Source organism: Elgaria multicarinata, chromosome 3 (assembly GCF_023053635.1).
Source record: "Elgaria multicarinata webbii isolate HBS135686 ecotype San Diego chromosome 3, rElgMul1.1.pri, whole genome shotgun sequence".
NCBI classification, from domain to species: Eukaryota; Metazoa; Chordata; class Lepidosauria; order Squamata; family Anguidae; genus Elgaria; species Elgaria multicarinata.
The window spans coordinates 54,057,618-54,083,531 of record NC_086173.1 but is presented as its reverse complement, the minus strand read 5'-3'; the positions used below and the strand labels follow the sequence as shown (position 1 = coordinate 54,083,531).

General features: G+C 41.2%; 1 protein-coding gene across 3 annotated transcripts in view; it reads left to right on the top strand.

Annotated features, from left to right (window-relative positions):
- The first annotated feature begins 23,816 nt into the window (after positions 1-23,816).
- The window catches only part of PRPSAP1 (phosphoribosyl pyrophosphate synthetase associated protein 1), a 37,891-nt gene continuing 35,793 nt past the window's right edge, over positions 23,817-25,914 (top strand). For 2 of the 3 annotated variants that reach the window (XR_010025193.1, XM_063120333.1), the window contains exon 1: positions 24,079-25,606. Coding sequence is in view for 2 of the 3 variants with exons in the window: in XM_063120333.1 (XP_062976403.1) it covers positions 25,443-25,606 (164 nt within the window). In the remaining variant the exon portion in view is untranslated. Of the gene's footprint in view, positions 23,975-24,078; positions 25,607-25,914 lie in introns of those variants that run through there. The other variant, XM_063120334.1, reaches the window with a different exon arrangement.

Here is a 25,914-nt window from a genome sequence, read left to right as displayed (position 1 = left end):
CCCACAATACAGTTTCATCATCCGGAGTGTCTTTTCACTCAAACATAGTGTTAAATCCATCCTTAGTCCTAAATAAATGGGTAGTAAGTTAGTTACGAGTAATTAAGTCCCATTCATTTCAATGGGTTTATTCTAAGAAGAACTAACATTGGATTTAACCCATTAAGTGCTACTTCAGTTGCTCCTGTAGCCTCTTCCATTCCTGGAATCTAGAAGACATCTCTACCATCATCTCACTTAGAAAGGGGAAAAGAAAGGCCAACAGATGCTGCTTTCACCTAGACCACCTGGATTGCTTCTTCTGGGGGTAAAAGACCATACATAATTTTGTTGGTGGCTCATCAGTACGTGAGCAACTGGGTGGCAGTCAACCCAGGGCTGGGCAGCGGGGGGCAGTGGGGGCAGTTGGCATGGGCCTACGATTTTGAGGGGGCCTACTCCGAGTCCCCCTGGTAGAAGCAAAGGAGGACTCTTTGGTAAAGATTTGTTACAAAGTAGCTCAATTATTGAACTTGAGATTGGGCAATATTTCCCCAAATGTCCTCATTGCGTTGCACATTTTTCTGTCATTGCCAGCAACAGTGGCCTCTAATGAGAGGAGCTTCAGTGTCCTAAAACAAATCAAGTCATACTTTCGGTCTGCAATGGTGCAAGAACGTTTGAATGGATTAGCAGCTTTGAACATTGACAAGGCAAAGTTGCTTGATTTTTCTGATGAATTTGCCCAAAGAAAAGCACGTAAAGCATTTCTGAATGTGAAGAAGTGATGTCTTATATACATCTTGAATAAAAGTGCTTGCCATTACCTTTTCTATAAATCGTTCTAGTTCATATGTATTTAGAACTGATTAAAAATTACTTAATGAGCAGTTTGAAATGGGGCCTACATTTCCCATCTGGCCCGAGCCTATTACCAGCTTTGCCTGGCCCTGAGTCAACCTTAGCAGCTGGATGGCAGTCCAACAATCCCCCCTACTTGTCGAGAGAAGAGAAGAAGTGACTGAAAAGCACCACGTTCACCCAGGCTGTGTTAAATTCAGCCTATTGTATTCTGATTTCCATTCCCTCATCAAATGAAGGGCTATTTAGTAGGCCAGAGTTATATGCCTCCTCCATCCCCTCTGCTTTGGGGCAGCCCCCCTTCCTCAGGGGAATGGAGTGGGAAGAACTTTACCTCAAAGAGCTGTAGGGTTACACCATAGCAGGGACTATGCCTAGGGGTGTCAGCAGACAGGGCTTCACTCAGACAGGGCAAGCACCTTTGTGTCCAACTCTGTCAGTTGCATACATTTGCTTGCAGTCTTCGTAGTATGAAGGTAAGGTCTATTCTCAGGGTCAGTATCAAGGACAGACATGGTCGGGTAAGTGTTGAGGGCTCACACCCCAGCAGAGACCCACTGACAAGAGCCCCCCTGGAATTGCTTCACAGTTACAACCTGTTTGTTCATTTGGCTTTTGTTCTGGCAGTGGTAATGAGAAGGAGGAGCAGTAGATGCCATTTCCTACTTGCTTGCTGGCTCTCTGCCTGTCAAGCAATCAAGTGGCAGCAATGGTGAGGAGGAGTAAGAACAGCCTGGTGACAATGACAGGGAGAAGGTGGACTCACTGAGGAAGGGGGGCCACTGAGGGTGTCTTGCCCAAGGAACCTCAAAAATCTGGAGTCGCCACTCGCTATTCTCACCTGTGAAGCTGGGTCCATTCACTAACTGATATTAATACTAATTTTGAGGACCTTATCCCCACCTCCATTCCTTGTACCGTTTGGGAGCTGACAAGGAACTGAGAGAGAGGCTGGATAACTAAGTGAAGCATGCACTTGAACTTTATTATCATCAAGGGAATAAAGGCTTTTTTTAGTGTCAGGAGAAGACCATGTTTTCCCAGGTCTTTTAACCACTGACATTGTTTTTATGCTATGGATCTGATGTGTTGTGGTGGTGGTGATGGTTTATATTTGTTGTTTTAAGATTTTATTGTTTTGTTTTGTTTTATTACATTTACTAATGTAAGCCACTCTGGAAACACTTGTATTGAAGTGCAAGGTATACACTTATAAAACACATAAAAAGGTTTCCATTCTTCCATTCAAACTCAACAAAAACAGAGAAACAAGTATAATAGAAAATATTCTCCCTGTCATAAAAGAATGAAAACAATTAGAACAATTGTTTATAGGTGCATTTTAAAAGTTTGAAGAAAGAATGCCAGAGAAGACTGGTGATAATGAAAACAGATGCAAGAAGGATATATTAGTGAGATTAAAGCAATTAGAACAAAATAAAGGTAAAATAATAGAAAGTATAAGAAATATTTTGGAAATAAAAATATCAGCTCAACCTACCTCACAGGGTTGTTGTGAGGACAAATGAAGAGGAGAAAGAGGATTACGTATGCTGCCTTGGGTTTCTTGGAGGGGAAAAAGGCAGGATATAAATAGAATGTAAGCCTATGCGGCAGGGTCTTGCTATTTACTGTTTTACTCTGTACAGCACCATGTACATTGATGGTGCTATATAAATAAATAATAATGATAATAATAATAATAATAATAATAATAATAAATAAATAAATAAAATAAATAACGAGATTTTAGAGAAGTTTGTCACTAGAAACCAATGCAAGAGTTAATGAGGTTGCATGTGTAAAAAAAAAAAAAAAAGAGTATGTGATCTTCTGGAAAATTAAATAGAAGACCTAGATAGTAAATGTCAGAAAGCTTATTTAAAGACAAGAGGATTAAATGAGACAACTTCCAGCTTGATTCTAAATATGTTTACTCTGAAGTGAAGTCCCACAATGTTCAGTGGTGCTTACTCTGAATAAGTGGGCACAGGATTACAAACTAAGTTACTTTAGGTGATGGATTTGGGGGTGGGGGGAAGGTTTCAATGAACAGATGTAAATTGATATAGGACATAGAATCAAATTAAAAATTGCTAGCATAAAATGATGTAAATATATTATTTTGTCTTGTGGTATGCATATTCATAATCTCATACATGATTTATAGAAATCCTGGCTTAAAGACAGAAAAAAAGAGAGAAAGAAATCCTGGTTTTTCTCAAGCTGTTTCTCTTTAAGTTATAGAACTAAAGAAATTTTTACAGTTGGAACAAGAAATGAAAATATGCAGTATGAATTAGGTGTTCCTTTTAAGCTAAGTGTCTGACATAGCAAGAAAAGCATTCCATTTCTTAGCCTTATTGTACTGCCAACATGGATAAATTAGATTACAGCTATCTATACATCCCTAAAACAAGACTTCTCATGAGCAGTTACACTTCATGTCACTAGATGTGACATGAATTATGTGAAAGTGACTAAAGTCCAGGCTTAAAAATATGCAAACCACAGATGCAGGTACTTCCAAACCGCTGTGTGTCATGTCCCACCACCTAAGCTTTATTCAACCATTCTTCTTGTGGGTAAACTCTACATGTGAAAGCTTCGGCTATTGGCCGATATAGAAATGCAATAAATAAATAAAATGTATGGAGGGGGAGCAGAGATGAGCATTAGATCTCTCCCGTCCCACCCACTGTTCTTGTCATTCTCTGTGTGGAGGGTGACCATCCGCAGAGAAGACCTTCCTTTATCCATGGAAACTCTCGCACGTCCCACTCCCCACTGCTTCAAGATTTTGGATCCCTGGAAAATCAGGATTCTCCAGGGTAAATTTCTCATTATATACATACTAGTGTAAAGCCCATGTCACCATGGGTACTAGTAGTCCTGCTCCTTTTCATGTCACTGGCAGAGGGGCTGCCCTGCCTGCTTGGCGTGGAGGAAATTAATTGCTATTAAAGTTCGAGCTTAGAACTTTTTCGAAGATTCAACATTTTCTGCACATCGTCTATACTGCTCAAGCATCAGTTTAAAACAAAAATGAGAAAAACCGTTCTGGTAGATCTCCAGTAATAAGTCTTATGCTACTGCATACAGATGATTTTCTATAACTTCAGTTTACAGTAGATACTTGATTGCCCTTGATGTCTCTGCATTGAGCAAGACTTCTGAAAAGGGAATCTACAGATATACAAATGGCACATAGGCACTCCGCGCTAATTGTGCTCTCAGTTGCTGAAGAGGTCTAAACCACGTTGAGTGCCTACATATGCTAAGGTGGCCACTTAGTGAATCGCCAAATGCATCGCCAAGAGACTAATTTGCGTAAAATTAGCATATACTAACTTATATGTAAAGATGCAATTTTGAAATAATTATAATTTAAATAGAAATACAGTAAATCAAAATGTCATGATAGTGTGGAAGACTGTAACCAGACTGTAACCTGTGTGTCTTGCTTTGTCTGCTGTCCAGGTGCTGTTGGTGAGCAACTTCAAGGCCCAGGTCTTCCTTCTGATGGTTCCTTACCTTTAAACTGGACAGCTCTTCAAACAGAGGATGCCTTCAAAATAGAAGGGAGACCTCTGGCAGCCCATCAAATAGAGGACTGTGCTTTGTAAAAGAGGACACCTGGCAATGTGTGCCTAAGTGCATAGGCACTCCTCTTCAGAAGTACTGCTGAAACACATTGCTTTTGGGGGGTGATGTTGAGGATGGAGCCAACTGGGTGTAATCCTGCCCCCGCCCTGCACACATTTAGTATACACATGAAGGCACATAAGCCAAGAGGGTTGTGGTCTCTCACCATTAGCTTCAGAACAGAGACACACAAGTTGGATCAGCATTTAGTTAGCTGTGAGTAAGCATAATATATATTGCTATGAAGATCTTATTCCCAGCAATGATGTCATCTCTTAGGAAGAGGCTATTCACTAAGAAGGGAGGAAATATCAATATTTTCAAAACTGCCATTTTCTGTACTTGGGAGGAAAAGCAATATTCTTAGAGAAGATAGAGGAATTGAAGTGCTTATAAATTCAGGCATTTGAAGGATTTATTATAGTTTGTTGCATATTGAATGTAAAAGTATTAAATCTTTATGGAGAACAAGTGTTCAGCATGGAATATCTCTGGAAGTTTGGGCTTCTATTTTAAAAAGTGTCTTTATTTTCAAATAGCTTCAGTATCAGAGAAAATCGCACAGTGATATCTCAGGACCTAACTATATATGACAGGGGAGATCCATGATCAGCCATCTTTCTCATTGGTTAACAGAAGCTCTCAGGACAAGGGGAATTTGGAGCATGACTATGATGCTGGGTCAGGTGTTGCAAGGTTCAAATGGAGTAGTATTTAATACCTGGATGATATTTTCATCACTGGGGAAAATATGGAATGTCTAGGAAATCTTGAAAATGCGTTGGACAGGTGACAGAAATAATGGGTTTAAGATAAATACAGAGCAGTGTGTGTTGTTTCTGAAGGAGGTTTCTTATATAGGGCATTGTATACATGGAGAATGTATACATCTCATAAAGAAAAAAAAATGGAAGCAATTGACAATGTTCTAGTGCCCCCAAAGTAATTGTTAGCTAGGCTCAATTATGTACAGTTCATTCCAAACTTGGCAAATTTAATCAGTCCGCTGACAGATTTACAATGCAAAAATATAAAATGGGCATGGACAGAAAGTGGTGCACTGTCATGCCATCCAAATGCTTTGAACTACAACTTCCATCAGCCCCAGCCAATATTTCTAATGCAGTGGTAATGCGAGTTAATGTCCAGACTGCACCACAGTGGGGAAGGTGGTGTTTACAGCAAAACAAGTGGCTCTGAAAATGCAAGAAGATCCTCTTTGGACCAAAGTAATGCAATGAAACTTTACAAGATGGCCTGTCCCCACACCACACCATGTGCCTGCTGTACAGTTTTGCCATATCTTTGTATTTCTTATTTTATTTAATACATTTATACTTTGCTTTTGGGGGTAAAAACCCTCTCAAAGTGGATCATAAGTGGAAAATTGAATTGTCTGTGGACAACGGGTGCCTCTTCTGGGGATTACAGGTGATCATTCCAAAATGTTTATGAGGCAGTCCCCTAGCACAGCTACATGAACAGCACTAAGGAATAGTGGAAATTAAAGATCTAGCTAGGTGTTATTTTTAGTAGCCAGGCCTTGATCAGGATGTAGAACTAGAATGTGAGATATGTAATTGCCACCAGAATATGCCAGAAAAGGCTTCATGTCAGTCATGGAAATGGTCTATGCAGCCTTGGCAAAGAACTACATCTATTTTTTGCTGAAAAGATCCAGCATATCTATCTGCTGGTGATTAATACATATTCCAGGTAGCCTGAAGTACTTTCTATAGCAAACTACCACAGCTTTCCATTCTGCTCCTTATGGGTTACCTATGGATATAGTTTTAGATAGTGGCCCAGAGTTCATTTCTGAGGACCTCCAATATTTTCTTGCCCAAATACTGTGCAGCACATTAAATCTGTGGCATAACACCCAGCTTCAAATAGGGTGGTGGAGCTTTTTGTCCGGACCCTGAAAAGACCCTTAGATAAAAATGATGGCAGGACTTTGTCAGATTGCCTTGATTTCCCCCCCTCACTGATCAGTCTACCCTGTATGCTGTCACACAGAAACAGCAGGGTTATTTTTAAGATACAGATTTGCCAGCTGCATACAGATGGTGGAGGATGGGCAGAGGCACTTCCCTACATCACACAAATAATCAGCCAAATAAGGCATAGCCTCCATGCAAGCTGCCACACTCACCTAGGTTATCTGCATGGTTCTTCCCCATGCTATTGGCTCCTGGTGTACATTTAAGCAGGGGCTTCATACTGGATCTCTGCACCTTGATCTCTGGCTTTTGGCTCTCTTTGATCATTCTGACATTTTTGTCTTTACCTCTCATAACTCTATGACACCCTTGGACTGATTCGTAGTGACATAATTGGCAGCAGTTCAGCAGGTGGAGTTTTTCTCACCACTGCAAATCTAGGCCTCAAATCCAGCCTGACTTGATGACATTGTTGGACTGATTAACAGTAACATAGTTGGCAGCAGTTCAACAGGTGCAGCTTTTCTCACCATTGCTGTCAAAGACTGCATCTCCCAGTATTGCCAATTGTACAGCAATTGAAAACACTGGGCTTCTGTCAGGAAAAAAAGTAGCAACCTTACAAAGGGTTGCTCTCTGGGTGTAACTATTATAAATGAGCTAGTATTGTGGAATCTGCCTCTATGATACATAGAAACATATTATTGACAGACTTTCTCCATACATTTGGTGAAGACAGAATTGTGTATCCAACACAGACTTCTATCACTTCTGCCTTCAGTTTCAATTTTTATTGATTATGTTGCTTGAGACAGAATAAATTTTAGGGGGTATAGAGAGTGAGCTTTAAAAACAAATAAAAAAACAAAACAAAACCCAACACATAATGAATGAGGCTAAATTGATTTATAGAAAAATATATAGGGTTTTCTTGTTTATCATGCCCATTTTGAATATGGAAATTACTATGCAGAATAATAATGACCAATGATTTAACTCTATATTTAATAATAAAAACAAAGCAACCCAAACTTCTGTAATTATATCATGACTGCTATACATTATTTTCTTTTTTGCCCCATTGGTGAGGTAAATTGCCAGCTCGTCCATAATTTACTAAGTTAAAAGGTGGTAACCCCAAAACCTACTCATGGCTCAGGCTGCTTCTTGGGAATTTCTTCTGTCCAGCTTGTACCATGAGCCAGCATCAGATAGAGGCTACAGTGTGGGTGGGGAATCTCACGGAAACATGTAAGTAAATAATGTTGTTACCTGCCTGCAACTGATATTAATGCAGAGGGACCTCCATGCAGCCACATGGTGTTATGAATCAGTCGGTTGGATGCTGTTAGCAGTCCTTTTCTGGAACATTCTAAAAGGCAATATCTGTTGAGTGGAGTGCTACTTCCTCACAATTCTGTATGACCTGGGAGTGCGACTGAAAAAAGAGATGCAACCACCTGTTTGGATTTGAAAACATGGGCAATACCAAAGTAAGGGAGTAAGTAGAATGTTATCACATCAGAGGTAATCAAAGGCTTCAATTTTTAAGCAAATGTAAATCTCAGTGATCTCAGTGGGACATTCCTCTGAATAAATATGCTTAAGAGTGTATTTTAGGATTAGTTTGACCCCAACAGTTGTAGAAAGTGATGTATGAAGATTATGTAGGTTTGTGAGAAATTACGGGTGTTAGGAGCATGTATTATCTGTGGTGCAGATAATTTAGATATGAAAACAGAACTATCAAGCAAATTTGTGGGTTGAACCCTAATTTCATGATACAAGAGATCACTTCTCTTCTCACAAAACATGAAACTAGAAACGTAAAATTAATACCAAAGCCAGAAACTCCACAATCACTCCTCATGGTGTAAATGTAGGTAAGTTTCATGCTATTTTCAAATTAGATTTTGTTCTTTGTTTTTGTATCATATATAAAATGCATAAATGCCTGAAGAAATAAACCCATTTTGTATCTGTTGAAGAAGGTGGTAAATATCAGGAGAGATGATGAAGAGACTAGGGAACTGATAGTATGGGGACACCATTTAGGCATTTACACTTTCCATATTAGGGACTACAAAGTCACAATTTTATACAGAATGTGTTTTAAAATGAATTTATTACCCCTCATTAAATTATAAAATCCAAAAGTTGTGAAAAACCTCAGTTCTGTCGTAGTGCAGAATCTGGATTACATTTTTCCTCTCAATTTCAGTTACAAATTGCTACTTAATTTCAGTTACATGTTGCTACTATGAAGTATTGCATAGAAAACTTTGTATTTGACATTTTATGTATTAAAAAAGGTTGCTGCATATAAAAATTGAATTTTAGATTTTGAACACATTTAATTCTAGCAAATTTTGCCTTTATGCTTTCTCCAAATTTGGCAGAAGTTATTGTTGCTATGATTATGTGTTCCTCCTAGATCATGAGGCCTTGAGTAATGAAATAAAGCTGGTAAAAGGAACAGAAAGATCAGCTTCTTCTCCTCAGTTATTAAATGGTTGTCTTTAAGCTAAAGATTCAGAACTACAGTATGCATGACACACTGAATAAAACAACTACCAGTAACCACAATGTTCCTTGATGAACATGATGATTTATAGGTCACTCTATGGTGAATAATTTTGGGGGTTAAGACTCACAATCCTCCATCAAGAAACAATGACTTTGCTTTAGCATTTTTAGTGACTGTGTCCTTTTATGGCACTTTACAAAAACCGAATGTAAGCTTTCTCATGCTGCTTTCCCAACCCACTCCTCTACTCATATTTCCAAAGAAAACAGCTCGAAGGAGGCATAATGAGGGTATGATACATCCCTAAGATGCAAAGCTCACTCTCTTTCCTGATCCCTATTTGTGTACTTAAAGTACCCCCAGTGGTATTCCTCTGATATATTCTGCTCTCTGCCTGTCAAGAGACTGGTGTGTGTGGCTTAGTACTGGACTCAGATCTGAGTAACTGCTAGATTTTAGATTTTTTTATATATATAAAAAAGGGCAAACATCTATTATTGTTTCTTTGTCCAAGCAGCCTTGATGCAACTTGAAATCTGTTTTACACCAAACTGGATCTAATCCAATTAAATCTGCTTAACACACTATGCACTCTATCTGAAGGCTGTTGCAAAATGCAGATTTGAGGGCTGTAATACTTGCATGTTTAAGGTTTAAAAGAAGGTTTAAAAATAGTGTGGTTATTCACAGCTGTGCAGTTTTGTAGGTACACAGTGAAAAATTGCCAGGGGGTGGGAATCATGGAGGAGGAGGAGGAGGAGGACAAGGACAAGGACAAGGACAAGGACAAGGACATGGGGGGAGGGGGAAAGAGGGTAGGTTGGTCATGGTACCATTTTTATAATTGTTTTTAAAGTCCAGTAATTGCATGTGTACCTTCATAGCTGCACAGAATGGATTAAAAATAAATTGTGTGGTTATTCACAGCTGCTCAGCTTTGTAGATGCACAGTGAAAAATAGCTGCCAAAAAATAATAATCACAGATTACCTGACCGCAAATTCCATGAAAATCAGTGCAAGGAAAGAGCAAGGGAATGAGAAGAGGATGACAACAAAGATATGGGAGGGAGGGAAGACAGAGTAAATGTTGCAAAATTAGTTCTACAGCTTTAAAAACACTCCCACCAGTAAGAGTAATATTACCACCTCATTTAAACGTGTTTTTTTTTAGCGCTTGGAAACCCCAAGCACCAATTTTTTTTTACAAAAATAGTTTGGGAAAATAGAGAATATTGAGAGTGACATAACGTTAGCGGAATGGATGGGGTATCATGTATTCTGCGCATGAGCCAGATGTTAAACTACCAGGATAACTGCTTAGAGATATCAAGTGGTATATAAGTAATTTCAATAAAATAATTTGCTAGTGTAGATCGGCTCTCTGGGTATGTATCTTCTCCAGTACTCATTGAATCTAAGACCAACTTTATTGGGCATTTTGCCCACAGAACACACAAACCTGCCTGAGAAACCAGGAAGCAATTTTACTATGCAGGCTGGCTCTACCATTAGGCAGAGTGAAGCAGCCACCTCAGGCAGGGAAATGACATAGCTGTCTGTGTTATATGGGTCACCCTTCACTCCCTAAAATCACTTGCTGTCCTCAGATATGTATATAAAGGACACTGCCCCATCACCAGTGTTGAAATAAGATTCAACTACCAGTCTGGTTGGGTTTTGTACCTGGATTGTGGGGGAAGATGCCATCTAGTCCATTGCTTCAGGTAGCAAAATGGTTTTGGCTAGCCCTGCCTGAACCCTGTGTTATTAAATTCCTACAGCCTGCTTTTCCTCTCCCTTCTGTTGTTCCTGTATCCAGGTCTACAGCTTTGTTCCTCTTTCATTTTGGTTCTTGTTTTAATGTAGTCTATCTTCCTGCTGCCCTCATACTGTTTTCATGTTTAATTTCCTCTGTGCACCTGATTTCACTTTCATCCTTACAATACTTCCTTACCCTGCTTCCTTTTGTCCACAGCCCCAGCTGTTTCCCTTGTCTTGGTAACCATATGAATTGCAAACATGCATGTGCTTTCACTTACAAATGAACTTGACTTTAGGACACTGGCATGTACCTCTGAGGCCCCATTTCTAGATAAAGACACATTTACATTTCTTTTCTAGATGAAGATAGTCTCCATGAGTGGAAAAAGATATGTCCAGCATATTGTTATTTTACTGTTGATATCACACCAGTAACTTACACAGTATTTTAAAGCATAGGAGAACGTCCCTGCCCCTAGGAGCTTAGTCTAAGCCTGTAATCCAATGCATTGGTATTAATAAAATATGTGTTGTACATGAAGCGAGGGCCTGCCCTCCCATAAAGTAGAGTGAGGCACCTGCATCAAGCAGCAGAGTGGGAGGAGTGTTGAAATGCACTGCTCCCCCCCTGACCCCCCTTCAAGAGGTCCCACTATTGCTACTGCCACCCCACCACTTCCAACAGCTGCTCTGGAGAGACCTGCCAGATGCTTCCCCACCATGGTATTTGCTGCAGCGAGAGAGCGGCCAGAGGGGTTCTCTAGACCAGCCGCCTGTCCTCTGTTTGCCTCATCATGCAGAGAGCTGCACAGCCAGAAGAAGCAATGGTGGCACTCTCGTGAGTGATTGCCTGGATCTCACAAGAGTTTGTCTGGGACTTGTGAGAACATTACAGCTATGCAGTTCTCCGTGTGATGAGGCAAACAGAGATTAAGCAACAGTGGCCAAGTTAAGAGGGGAGGGTGATGTGGCAGTGGGAAGGGTCATGATGGAAGGATGCATGTTCTCTCCTGCCTCAGGCAACAAGACAGCTTGCACCAGGGCTGTATGAGGCTGTCTTTGAAGAAGGTCTGGAAACTCCAGCTACTGCACAACATGGCCGTAATGGTTTTAACCAGGACCAGGCATTATGAAAATATTACAATAGTCCTGTCTTACCTTCCCTGGCTTCCAGTTCATTCCTGGGCCCAACTTAAAGTGCTAAAAGAGTTATATGATCATGTTGCAAGGACAAATGCTCACCTCCCATAATGCAATGGATTGAGAACTTAACGCTATCAACATTTGAATGGGTGTTTATTATTATTTATTTATTTATATAGCACCATTAATGTACATGGTGCTGTACAGAGTAAAACAATAAATAGCAAGACCCTGCCACGTAGGCTTACATTCTAATAAAATCATAATAAAGCAATAAGGAGGGGAAGAGAATGCACCAAACAGGCAGTATAAAAGTCAGAACAATTCAAGTTTTAAAAGCTTTCGGAAAAAGAAAAGTTTTTAGCTGTGCTTTAAAAGCTGTGATTGAACTTGTAGTTCTCAAATGTTCTGGAAGAGCGTTCCAGGCGTAAGGGGCAGCCGAAGAAAATGGATGAAGCCGAGCAAGGGAAGTGGAGACCCTTGGGCAGGTGAGAAACATGACATCAGAGGAGCGAAGAGCACGAGCGGGGCAATAGTGTGAGATGAGAGAGGAAAGATAGACAGTGAAAAGCTTTGTAGGTCAACAGGAGAAGTTTATATTGGATTCTGAAGTGAACTGGAAGCCAATGAAGAGATTTCAGAAGTGGAGTAACATGGTCAGAGCTGCGAGCCAAGAAGATGATCTTAGCAGCAGAGTGGTGTTATATAGCCATGACTTGCGAGTGGATAAGTACATGGATATTTGGTCTGTTTTTCTTGAAACCTTTGTATAACTCTCTCCCCTTTTTTTAATGAACGGTATACCTGATGGAAAATTTTATAATATTTTATATATGTAATATTTCTTTGTTTTTGTTTTTCATGATTTATTTTTTGTTCTGTTTTGTTAATATACACAATAAAAAAGAGGGGGGAATTATATAAAGTGCTGGTTTTGAAATATGAGGCTCTATACATCTAGGGATCTTGAACTCTTGAAGGAACACCTCCTTCCCTTTGTAGGGGCACCCATGGACCGGGGCCCAGCAGGGCTAGCCATGCACACCCAGCCTCTATTGGATACTAGTACCCATAGAGTTTAATCTCTCTGTGTAGAAAAACTTTGGAAGTATGAATTGGCCCTGAGTATCAGCCTGTAGCTGGATGCAGCTGAAATCCTGTGGTAGTTAATTAATTTAGAGCCATTCTGAAATTTTATCACAGAATTGGCACGTGTGAAGTTTGCCACAGTTTTCACATTTCTTTTTTTTTCCCTTGAAAAGAAGTCTTTATGCAATTGTGCAATCGCATCAGGATTCACTGAGATTTATTCAATGTGCATATGCCCAGGTACACATTGGTAACCCTATGAGAAAGAAAGAGGCAGACTGAAAACTGTGGCACGCTGGGCCTGCTTAGCTGATCAGAATAAAGTCCAGAAATCAAAAGAGGAATGACAGATCACTACAGAATTTCTGGGAGCAAATTGGTTTCAGCTCTGACTTCTTTCCACTGCCAAGAAAAAACGTTTCTATTTAGAATGGTGTTTCAGTGGTGATTAAGTTGTTACTTTGTTCTATTTATAGCCTACTGCGGCTGAGATGGTGATTTTTATTTAATGTTACATTAGGTTCCATTGCAGTTGTCATCCTTCGCTATGGAAGTTTGCATGGGGATATCAATGATTAAGACTGTAGTCCTGCTGACTAAAACTCAGGACCCTCTGATTTTATGGATTTTCTAGGATGCCCATCATGGATTCAATGGAATTTGATCAGCCATATCACAGTCGGCCAGGGGTCCCCACACCATGGCACCAGCAGGAACTTCTAACAGTGCCTGCAAAGCTCTCCACTCCCGGCCCCTTCAAAAAAAAAAATTGTTTCATAAAAAAACTTGGAAAATGTTAGGACACCAGGTTCTCCTTCCTGTTCCTGAACCTCCTGCTGATTAACTGTTGGCAGGAAGAGAAGGAAAGAGTTGCTTCCTGCCCCACTCAATCATCTTCAACCCACACAGGCTTTTCTCCTTTGTTCTCTCTCCATCTCTCCACTCCCAGCCCCCTGGCCTTGCTCTTTCTCGCCACCCAGCTCCTTTCTTCTCTCTTTCTCTCCTTTCCACCCCTGACCTTATTCTTTCTCTCTCTTCCTACCCCAAGCCTTGCTCTTTCTCTCTCGCTCACCCATTTGTCTTCCTGCTTCTCTCCACTCCCAGTCTTTAGCCTTGCTATTTCTCTCCCCCTGACACCATCTCTTTTACTTTGCTATTGCTTCTCCCTCCTAGCCTTGCTATATCTCTCCTCTCTATCCCTTTGCTTGCCATTCCCCCCCTTCCAGCCTCTAGCGTCACTGTTTCTCCCCGCCACCTCTTTTGACTAGCCAAGCCTCCACAGCAGCTATTACGGGACTAGACACATTCTCCACGGAAGCCATTTTGTGGTGACACCCACAGCAACTTCTCAAATTCCCCAGTGTGCCCACCCTTCCAAAAAGGTTGGGGACCTCTGCTGTAGGCCTTATTAACTATGGTTAAGAATCCATGGTAACTTAACTATGGTTAAGAATCCATGGTAACCAGCATGTGCCAGCAAACACTGCAACTTTTTTAAGGCTATTTAAGCCATGGTGGCTTGTTTCATCATGTGACCAGGCCGTTTGTAGGTTCAGATGTAATGGTAAACAATTGAAACAAAAGCCTCTGAATTCACTCAAAGCTGCGCTGAGAAGGGGTTATGCAAAAGACTGAGGCTTGCCTAGGCTCATTCCTAACCTGATAATCCATGGTTTATCCTGACATCTGAACACAGCCGTTGTCTCTTAGCATTCACTTTCTGAGTAGGGGGGATACAGGGCTGACATGATCACAAGCATGGTGTACTTGTGCCTATGCGTTTCATCTCGCACAGGCTTTGCGGCCTCAGGGAATGTTCCCTGGGCTGAGCCAGAAGAGGTCATTAGTGGGTCCCTCTGTCTCTTTCAAGCCCTGAATAATTATAGCAATGGTCATGGCATTGTTTTTGACCCAAATTCCCACAGCCATTGCGTCTCTCATTCTAGTAAAAAGAGCCAGAAAACAGCAGTGAAGCAAGTGAGGCATTCTCTACTTTTGGAGGGGCAGCATGTACATCCCCAGGTCAATCTGCTAATCAGCATGGCACACTTCCTCACACAGCTATTGATGGAGCTTTCATGTAGACCACACTTGAGTGGGAATAGGGCAGTGGGGAGATCTATTCCTTCCATTAAACCATCAAAAACAAAAGGCAACAGCAATTTGATCTGAGACACAGGCTGGCACCTCACCCTGTAGGTCTGACGCACAAATATAACTACAAGTTAATGATCTCCTTGCTTTATTTCTGAAACTAGGGAAAGGTTACTTCCTCCAACTAGCTGCCTTTCATAAATTAACCAGTTCTCCCATTTTCACTGAGCCTTATCAAGCTTGTGTGTGTGTTCAGTGGCTTAGTTTGGAGATATCTGCTGCCCCCTTGAGGAGGATCTCTCAGCCTGCAAGTTCAGGCACCCGGTTGGGCACTGAGATGTGAGAAGTAGTTTGCAGTACTGCTAACGACTGGACTCAGAGGAGGGGCTGCTGCATCCTTCAATGGGATGTGATCTTGCGCACATCTGGAAGAAGGCAGCTGTCTAAAAGAGGTCATGCACAAAACCTTCTTAGTCTTGTTTCTCATTTGCGTTGCTATAAATAACTTTTTCTCATCTCGCCCTCGGGCCTTTTTTCATTTGAAGGTCAAAAATTACAAGGCACACACATTCTTTAATGACAGTATCTCACACACAAGGAAAATCCCCAATAGCGGTAGGAGGAGAGAGCTCTGTTAAGTCGTAAAGGAACATGGATTTCTAGAGGGGGGGTTAATGAGGGCATTTGCTGCTATTGTAGAACGAATCCACAGAAGCTTCTCTGTTCCAAACAGGCGACAATGCTGGCGACAATGCTGAAGGATCTAGAGAGGACGGCAAGTGCTGTGAGCTGACAAGCTTAGAGCACAGCAATTCATGCTAGATGCAAGGGTTATCATTGCTTGTCGCCCTAAAGCCCCAATCAGTGTGGGATGCCTGGCTGCATTAGAAAAGTTATTATCCTGATTTCTCCTTCCAGGCAGCTGGCAAATATGGGCAGCTGATCCCATTGGTGTTTGCTTTTTCTTTAAAAAAACAAAACAAAAACCTAAAACAGATCAGCAAGTGCAGGGAGTTGAGTTTTTTCATGCCCCTGTGAAACAGATAAATACATGGGGAAATAAACAGGAAAAATATGAACCACTCAGATCAAGGAATGCATGCGTGAAGGAATGCATGAATAAAAACAAAACCTCCAAAGAATATGGGCATAGGAATAAAAAGGGGGCATTCCCTCTAAGTAAGCCAGGTCACACAAAAGCAGAAGCTCTGAAATTCTGTGCTGAAAATCCAAAGAAGTCTAAATCCTGTAATCCCAAAATCCCAAATCTGTGACTGGAATGGGTTATACAAACATATCATTTGTAAAGATTCACTATATTTGCATGTTTATTTATTTATTACATTTATATACTGCCCCACAGCCGAAGCTCTCTGGGCAGTTCACAAAGGTTAAAACAGTAAACATTAAAAAGTATACAAAATTTAAAAACCATCAGAAACATAATGTGGATTTCCATGTATTTTATCTAGTGGACCTGTTTCTAGGGGAAGAGAAAAGGAGAACGTCTGAAAATGGTTTCATGTTCGACCCCTCAATTACCGATTTGTCTCAAGTCCTAACATCATGTTTTCAGATTCTTTCCTGCCCCCGGGAACCATGAAGGATAAAATCATGCTTTAAACAAAAGCTAGATTGCAAATTTTCTCTTAAATCAGCTAAATGCTGCATTAAGATGCTGTATTGTCAAAGAATGGAATTAGCTGTGTCTTCTCATGAGCAGTACTGTTTAATATTCATTGTTATTGTAACTTGTATGGCTGGATAATTGTTTTTTCAATAGGCATCAACAGTAATCAAAGCAGTAAAAGGACAAAAAGTCCACAAGTGCATATTCTTACCCTTTTCTAAGAAATGCCTTGTGTAGCTCAAGCTTAGGCATGTTTTCTCAGAATTAAGTCCCACTAATTCAATGGGATTTACTCCTAGGTAAGTCTGCCAAAGATTGCAGTCTTCCCTAAAACGTCCTCTGAAAACCTGTAAAACGTGTTAGTAGCATACCTTTGAGAAACAGAGAGAGAAAACTGTTGACTTGTGACTGTTTATTTGTGCTCTGTAAAAATTTGGAGACATCCTGTTTCCTCCAAGAGGCTGGGACAGATACTGCCAACTGCTGGATATCACAATATGCAGCGTGATTGCACTCGGGGCATTCTCCAGACTCATCAAGTCATATATCATTAACAATTTGTACGTTTAGAATGCAACACTTCTCATTTAGAATACATTACTGATCATTCCTTGTCTTTTAATCATTTCCAAAATCAGTCACTTCACTCTGCAAGCCTTAAACGAGGGTCCCCTTTGGTGGTACCTTTCACCATTAATTTTTGTAAAACAAGAGGGAGTTTTTTTGTTTTTGTTATTTTATGTATTCATTATTTACATTTATAAGCTGCTTTATAATTAGAAAAAAATTCCTAAATGGTGAACAGTAATAAAAAATGGCAAAATACAAAAAAAATGGAAACACATAAAATACAATTGTGGTCTTTCAGAAAAGATTTGCTTAAAGATGAATGTCTTTAACAAATGTCAACAATGGAGCAGTGTCAGTACCTGCCTGACATCACTTGGCATGGAATTCCACAGAGAGGAAGCCAATACATTAAAAGCTCTACTATGAGTGGACTCTAAATGGACCTCAGTCCCATGCCGAACCAATATTCTGTTCCATCAGAGCATCTTATTGCACACTCGTTTCTGGGCACTCATGGATTTTTGTGGGTCCCTCTCACAGCGTTGTCTGCCTCCTGCCCCTTTTAGCCTTCTTCACGCCACAAAGAAACACCCTGGTAAGTCTGACTTATTTTTAAAGATGGAAGTTGCCACTACCTCCTGCTGAGTGCAGGAGAAGCAGCGGGATCAAAACAGCCTACTGCATGGGCTATGTGCAGATTGTTTACTTCCTCTTTCAAAAGAGGAAGTAATGAGGGACAAACGTGCAGGCAGAGAAGCAATGATAAGCAAACATGATTTCCCCCCATGCGATGACATTCATAAAATTGTTTGTTATATTGCCTTCTTGAGAGGATGTAAACTGGAATTGAGAAATCTCAGCAAAACAGCTGTTATAGTCAGATTCCAGCAGATGGCATTAAAAAACGAAAGACAGCACAGTCACCGTCCTTCCCTGTGGGAAAATGGCAAGAGGACAAAGTTTTGCCCTAAAGCTGTGGCTTTCCCTGCCAACCAAGACAATTTTCCTGAGTTGTCTGCTTGCACTCATCTGCTTATCAACTGTATGTTCATTCTAATACATGTCAATTAAAGTAAGGTTTTCTACCCTTTAAAATAAAATATTACCTGAATAAGAATTCTGCCTTCATTTTAAAGAATTGCTTCTTCAACTGAATGTTGTTTATCTCATGTGAACAAAATCTAAGCTATTATAAATAGGGACTGTTTAACTCAGCTTTCATCCACTGGAATTATCTCATACCGAGCAGCAGCAGCAGAGGACTCTGTAGTACTATAGCAAACTTGTACCATTTTGTGGTTGTGCCCCACAAAGCCAAATGCAGCTCACCCACCCATGCACTGTAGCCATACCGGTGTTTTAACAACCTTCTAGTTTTTGCAGTTTGCAGCACCAGAAATGTGGAAGGAGTGGTGGCAGCTATTGTGTTCCTGCTGGGCTGTCATATGCAATTCATGAGCCAAGTTCAGCTTGATGGATCACACAAATCATGCAGGCCTTCACTACAGGGATATTTTCCATTTACTGGTGATATCTATTTCAGTGTTATTTCAGCCTGGTGGTTCTTGCCCACACAGGAATTGCTAACTTGCCTACTTTATGAGACAGATTGCTAGATGGAGACAGTCTGTCCTATTTACTATGATCATATGGAAGACCCAAAACAAGTAGCGCTGTAAGTGAAGAGACAATTGGAATTCAGAGATGTATGTGGTATTCACTCCTAAAGTGTCACAAGATAGCCAAAGCTCTCCAAGCAGAGAGCCGGAGTAGTATAGTGGTTAACGTACCTGACCCAGATCAGGGAAGACATGGGTTCAAATCCTCATTCAGCTATGAGATTCACTGGGTGATTTTAGGCCAGTCACAATCTCTCAGTCTAACCTCCTTCGCAGGGTTGTTGTGAGGCTAAAAGGGCGACCATGTATGGCACCTATCTAAGGAAAGGACAGGATACAAATGTAATAAATTAACACTGTAGTATGTGCTTACTACAATGGACTAAATCTTAGAGTGCTTTTTTACAGCTTCAGTACTACATATATTATAGTAAGGAAGATAAACTTCCACTCTGCTAGTCTGGCCCTTTATTGCAGGACTTTCTAACTTTGCTGAGTTGGAGCAGATTCAGGATAAACTACCATTTCTTGAAGCCTTGCAGTGTCATCTTGTTGAGTATGAAACAGCTAGTCACTATTTCAGACATAATTTCCCCTATGGATCTTGGTTTCCCTTCTTCAAAGTATGGAGTAACAAGGACTCTTCACTGCAGTCTTTTTTCCCCTTTCTTTCTCAAGCAACGCAATTTTTTTTGTGTTCCCAGAATAAACAACACATGAAAAAATAATTACAAAAAATAGAAAAATAATTAAGCCCTTTATTTCAGGTTTGCAATAATAGTCTCCAAAGTACATAACCTTGCAGCAGTACAAACATGCTATGGTCAGCAATAGAGCAGAAATGAACACATTTTTTTAATAAATAAATCAGTGGGCAGTATCCAGTAGTGTCATTCCACAAACTCAAATAACACTGAATCCTTTCATTGTACAAGAGGTTGCCCATTACCCTTGTGCAACCACTTGCACAATGGATTGCACAAGAGTTATGCACAACTGATTGCACAAGCCTAATGCACAAGAGCCTGTGCAACCATGGGTTGCATAAAGCATAGCTATAGTTATATTCTTCTCTTACGCATAGTTCAGAACCTAGTTTCCACTAGCGCAACATTGTTTGCGCTAACAGAATGGCAGTTGGATACTGCCCAGTAGTTTCAGAGTTCAAATTCAACTTTACAATTCACCAAGTTGAATTTGAATTCTGAAATTACTGAATTTGAGACACCCAGATTTTGCATTTTAAACTTGACTTTAAAGGATCTTTTTTTTAAAAAAACTTAAGTCATGTTGACTCACACTATATTCTAAAACTACCTCATCTAACGCTATCCATAATTGTGATTTTTTTCAATTCAATTTTTTTGCAACAAAACTCAGTGCTTGAGAATTTTTACCCCACAACAGGTAGCCTATTCTCTAATTTCTGTCTCTGCAATTTAATCAGTGTTAAGGAGACTTTTTTGGTTCTTTGGCTTGCTGTTACTTCTTAGTGACTCTTCAGATTTGATGCTAAAAATTGATTTGGTGAGGGATTAATAATGAAATTTATTAGTCTATTAAATCAAGGCCACAAGTCATTTTTTTCAGCCGCCAGAGGTCAGAAGGAATAAAACTTGTTCTTCTGTCTAAAAATCCATAGGATTGCTCCCTTAAAAGACTAAAATGCAACAGAACAATTAAAAATATAAAATACAAATATTTAAAAAGATACAATACAATGTAAAACAAAAAATGTCAGGAATTGATAAAAGAACTATACCATCTATAACTAGGGGTAGTATGCAATGTCCTACCTAGAGTAAACCAACTGAAATGAATAATATTTAAGTTAGACATGACTAACTACAGCTCTATTAATTTCAATGGGCCTAGCCTCGTGTGGTGCAGAGCGGTAAAGCAGCAGTTTCTGCAGCTGAAACTCTCCCCACGGCCTGAGTTCGATCCCAGCGGAAGCTGGTTTCAGGCAGCCGGCTCGGGTCGACTCAGCCTTCCATCCTCCCGAGGTTGGTAAAATGAGTACCCAGCTAGTTGGGGGAAAGGTAATAATGGCCAGGGAAGGCAACGGCAAACCACCCCGCTATAAGGCCTGCCAAGAAAACGTCAGCGAAAGCTGGCGTCCCTCCAAGAGTCAGCAATGACTCAGTGCTTGCACGAGAGGTTCATTTCCTCCTACTCTACATAGAACTAACATTGGATACTACCACTAGGTGTCTAAAATGCCTGGGAGAAAAAAGAGGGTTTGCCTGGCGTTCAAAAGATAATGTACATTCCATAAGTGAGTTGCCACAACTGAGAAGGCCCTCTCTCTTGTAGCCACCCATCTTGCTTCCTTCAGTGGGGGCATTCGGAGGACCTCTGAAGATGACCTATGGGTCAAAGCAGGTGCATGTGGGAGGAGACATTCCTTTACATGTCAAGACTTGTCCAAACTAGAATTATGCTTTAACATGAAATAGAAATTTAAATTTTTAGGCCGTAGCTAGACCTAAGGTTTATCCCAGGATCAACCCAGGTTCATCCCTGCCTGAGCGCTGGATGCCCTGTGTGGCACTTAGATGAACAGGTTTGACCCCAGGACAATCCTGGGATAAGCCATAGGTCTAGCTACGACCTCAATGTATTGTATTTTCAGTCAACAATGTTTGATAGCACTCATTTTATGAATTCATGTTTTAATGTGCTGGTGTACTTTCCCTTTCTTCTCTGTCTTCATGAGGTCATAAAAAGAGTCAAGTACGCAGTGGTTTATCTATGATTTCTCCATACATTTAGGCCACATGAAGTAAATTTTATCTGCTCAGCTCTCCTCAGTTGTGAACAAGCATGTATGCCTTGTGGCAGGTGAAAAGTAGGCAGCTTACAATTCTGATGAAAGATATATTCTCTTTCATTTCCGGATTTCAGCCAGGATGTTTCTACATTTCTATGCAGTTCATGCACACAACTTTATTTGGATCAGCACCTGACATCCTCGGACACTTCTTTTTAAAAAAATAATAATTATGGCCCAGCACAAGGATCCCTAGTCACTATTTAAATTTTCCACAATATAGAGTAGCTCTAAGGAAGTGAGAAATTTAAATAGTGGCTTTTTGGGGAGCTGTTACCTGCTGTCTAATAAGCCAGCCAGGGCCCAGGGAGCCTACCAAAGAGCAGTTTGCCCAGGGACCCCTGTTGTCAGCAACCAAATCCCTTTCACACCTGTGATGTTAATAAAAAGATATATGGTTGTCATGAAGAAAGCACAGAATAGTATCTTCAGCCAAAAATAAAACTAATTGAGGCATTTGGTAAGCATTTAATGGATGCAACATGTTCAAATTGGAGTCCTGTGTGTCTAATGCTAAGGTGGATTGCCATCCTGGTCAGCTCATTCATTGCCTTTAATTCCAACATGTCCAGGAAGACAGATTAAGGAGACATTATCCAATAATTCTAGGTTATTTCACACACCAAGAAATAGAGCACATATTGGAAGACTGCAGGGGGCTCAATTTCAAGAAATGTGCAATCAGTAAACAAGGAGCAAGCTGGCAATGAAATAGGGGGAACTTGCACTTGACTTCCCAGAGTAAAGAGCCAAGAATACACTTTTCCAGTACTTGATATCCTGGTATCTGATTAAGAACACACACACACACACATCAGATTTTAATCCTCTTTGCTTGAAACAATTATTACAAGAGCAAGATTTTAGGATCACTTCTGTTCTTCCTGCTGCTTGAAATCCAACATTATGAGAAGTAAAAACTGTTCCCACTCGAGATTTCTATGCCTTGTTTCGGGAAGGGGAAAATATATCCCTAGGTTCTGTCCATTAGATTTGTTGTTTTATAGCTAAACGTTTAGTGTTCTTTGTTAGCCTGCTATTCCATTTTAGATAATGGAATGCTCTAAGAGTCTAAGACGTCTATAAATTGATACCCATATTTATTGACTTACAACTTCACCTATCTCAGAGACCAACAATTAGACTGCCACCCACTAAATACTTATAGTAATAGTTGAAAACTTTGCAATGCTACCAGGAGGAGGGCCTTCTTTGCTGCGGCACTCCAGCTGTGGAATGAGTTCCCTAAAGAGGTTCACCTCTTTTAGATGCCAGATGAAGACTTTTTTATTTTCTCAGCTTTTTAACAGTCTAGCAACTTAATTTTAACCTTGCTGTTTTAAATTTGTATTTTAAATCTGTATTAATTTCTGCATTGCTGCTTGATTTTATCCTGGCTGTGTTTTTATACTGTATTTTATATTATGCTTTTATACTGTTTTTTTTTTTAAAAAAAATTGAATGCTTTTCATGGTTTTAATTTTTGTAAACTGCCCAGAGAGCTTTGGCTATTGGGCAGTATAAAATGCAATAAAATAAATAAATAAATGCAGGGAGAGCAGTAGGGAGTAGGAAGAGGAAGAGGGGGTAGATAGTGCTGGAACATTCAAGGATTAGCTCAACCTCACTGTATAGCTGTAATTCCCATTATGAGGAAGTGCAAGAGAGCTACTACTGTTGCTCTCTTGCAGGCACCTGCTGGTTCATACAATGAAAGAGAATCAAATTGTATGCTCGAATTCAAAATATAGGACACGCCCTTCACTCCCAAACTCTTTCACCGGTTATATCAGCGTTCTCCAACCTGGTGCTCTCCAGTTACTTCGGACTACAATTCCCAGCAGCCCCAGCCAACTTGGCTAAGGAACAGGAATTATGGGATTTGTAGTCGAAACATTTGGAGGGCACCAGGCTGGAGATATATTTAAATAACACACACATATATACACATGCACACACAATATAATCCTGCATACTAGTGTTGAGGTGATCCCCCTTTTCTAACACATCCCTGCCACTTTCTGCTCGCGCCTTCTCCTGCCCTTCTCAATTCTGGCTCCGCCCATTTCCTTTGAAGCGGAGATTAGACTGATTCTAGAGCTTCCCACCTAACCGTTGGTTGGTCCTCCAAAGGAAGCAGCCATCTTTGTTCCGGGAAAAGAAACCTCCGCGATCTTAAGACGTGAAAGAAGTCGCCCGCTGAGTTGCATTAGGGTTTTTAAAAAGACATTCGACCAAAGTCTCCCCGTGTGTTAGCGGAAGGAAATAAGGGGAAAGCGGTAAGTAATGATAAAGCCAACCGTCTTCCCCGCTGCCCTCACTCAACATGTCTGCTCGATGCAGGCGAGGACTGCAGTCTTTCTACGAGCTGAGGGGGAGGTTGCTTGTACAAAATGGCCGCCGAGAGCAGAAGGTGGCGCTCTAGCGCGGCGTCTCTATGGCTACTCGCATGCTGGTGGAGCTGAGACTAGCTGAGTTGGGGGCTGGAGAGTGAGCGGGCCCGAAAGAGTCAAAACGAGGAGGAAAGGATCGGCGGCAGCTGCTGCAGCGCGACAGGCACGAGCGAAATCAGTGCAGTGGCCGCCTCGGTTACTCCTGCCCCGAGCCTCCTGCCCTGCCTCTTTAGGGGGGGGCTTCTGTTCTGATCTGTTCTGCTCATCCGTCCTCCTCTCACTTTCAATCTTACACTTTTCCTCCACCAGGATCCTCGTCCTGTTGCTCCTTCTCTGCTGCAACCCCTTCGCCCCGTCTCCATTCCTATTTCCTCAGATTCCTCCACCACTCCAGGCTACCCTGTTGCCCCTTTCCCTACCTTTCCATCCTCTAAATTTCTCTCCGGCCCGACGTCCCCTTATCCTAAAAGGCATCGTAGCACCCCACCCCACCCCACCCCGTGTACCCTCGTCTGCCAGCCCCTTGTGCTCCTCTCGGCTCTTTCACCTGCCCCTACCCCGTCTGCTGATTCCTTCAGCTCTAGGTGGAGATCGCAGGCACCCCTTCACCAGGTTTCTGAATCCTTATTCTGAACGTCCCGTCCTGTTTCCTCAGCTCCTTACATTTCAATCCTCCCTCCATTGATAGGTAGACTCTCGCCTCCCACTTCTTTTCCGTTCCCCACACGGATCCTCCGTCCCTTCCTCCCTCTCTGCCTCACACACACACACCGTTGCTTTATTCTTGGGAGTGTTCCTGAGCTGTGTTATTCCCTTCCCTGATTCTTCTCTTCTCGCTTTAACCTAGGAGGGCTCTGCCCTGCCTACCCCCCAACACAACTTTCTCTGCTGCTGATTCTCTGCCCCTAGGAGCGTTCAAGCCCCCCCTCTCTCTCTGGCTCCCCTTTCCCCCCTTGTACGTAAACAAGTTTCATTGTTTGCTTGCGCTTTCGTTTCTTGGGTGCCCTGCCTCCCTACTGCAGCCTGACTTAGCAATAATTCCCCCATCCCCTTGTAACAATTTCCTGGACACTTAAGTTTCCTTTTTCCCTCTTGCTTGCTTCTGATCCTTAACCCTCACGCTAAAGCTTTCTGGCTGCTTGCTTTTTGACCTCTTTAGGCAAACAGATAATATCTCTTCTCCTGCAGGCAGCTTTTTCTTTCTTTTAAGGAAACATGTAAAGCACTGAATCCAAGCTAACTTTTAATGCTTCTGTACTTCTTGTTGTTGCTGTTATAATTGGGTTTGGAAAGATCTGAGTGGTAAACTGCTCTGTAAGTGTGGAAATCGTATTTGGAGAGGCTGAAGAGGAGGATGCCAAGGAAACTGCTGTTACCTTATAAATCTGTGTTTTCTCACTCTCGAGTTCCAAGGGGTTTGCATGATTCCTTGGCAATGAATGCAGCCAGAAGTGGCTACCGAGTCTTCTCGGCAAATTCCACAGCAGCCTGCACAGAGCTGGCGAAGAGAATCACTGAGTGAGTGTCTCACACTTTTTTAAGCATTGTGTCTCTCTGTATTAATTACTTTCATCATTTGGTTGGTGCCCAGGCAGCAACTATATGCAGCATGTGATAGGGAAAATAAGTCATGTGTGTTCAAATACACTTCTGGCGAAGGGGGCGGTTTGCCACAGATTTGCAATGAATTAATTAACCTTGAGTGAGATATTTTTGTTAAGCCTAGTTCTAGAATGTATGACCCATCCAAGTGCTGTAGCATTACTTTTGAGAATTCATATTTTAAAAATCTTGATTATTTTACTTCAAATACTTGGGGCTTTAAG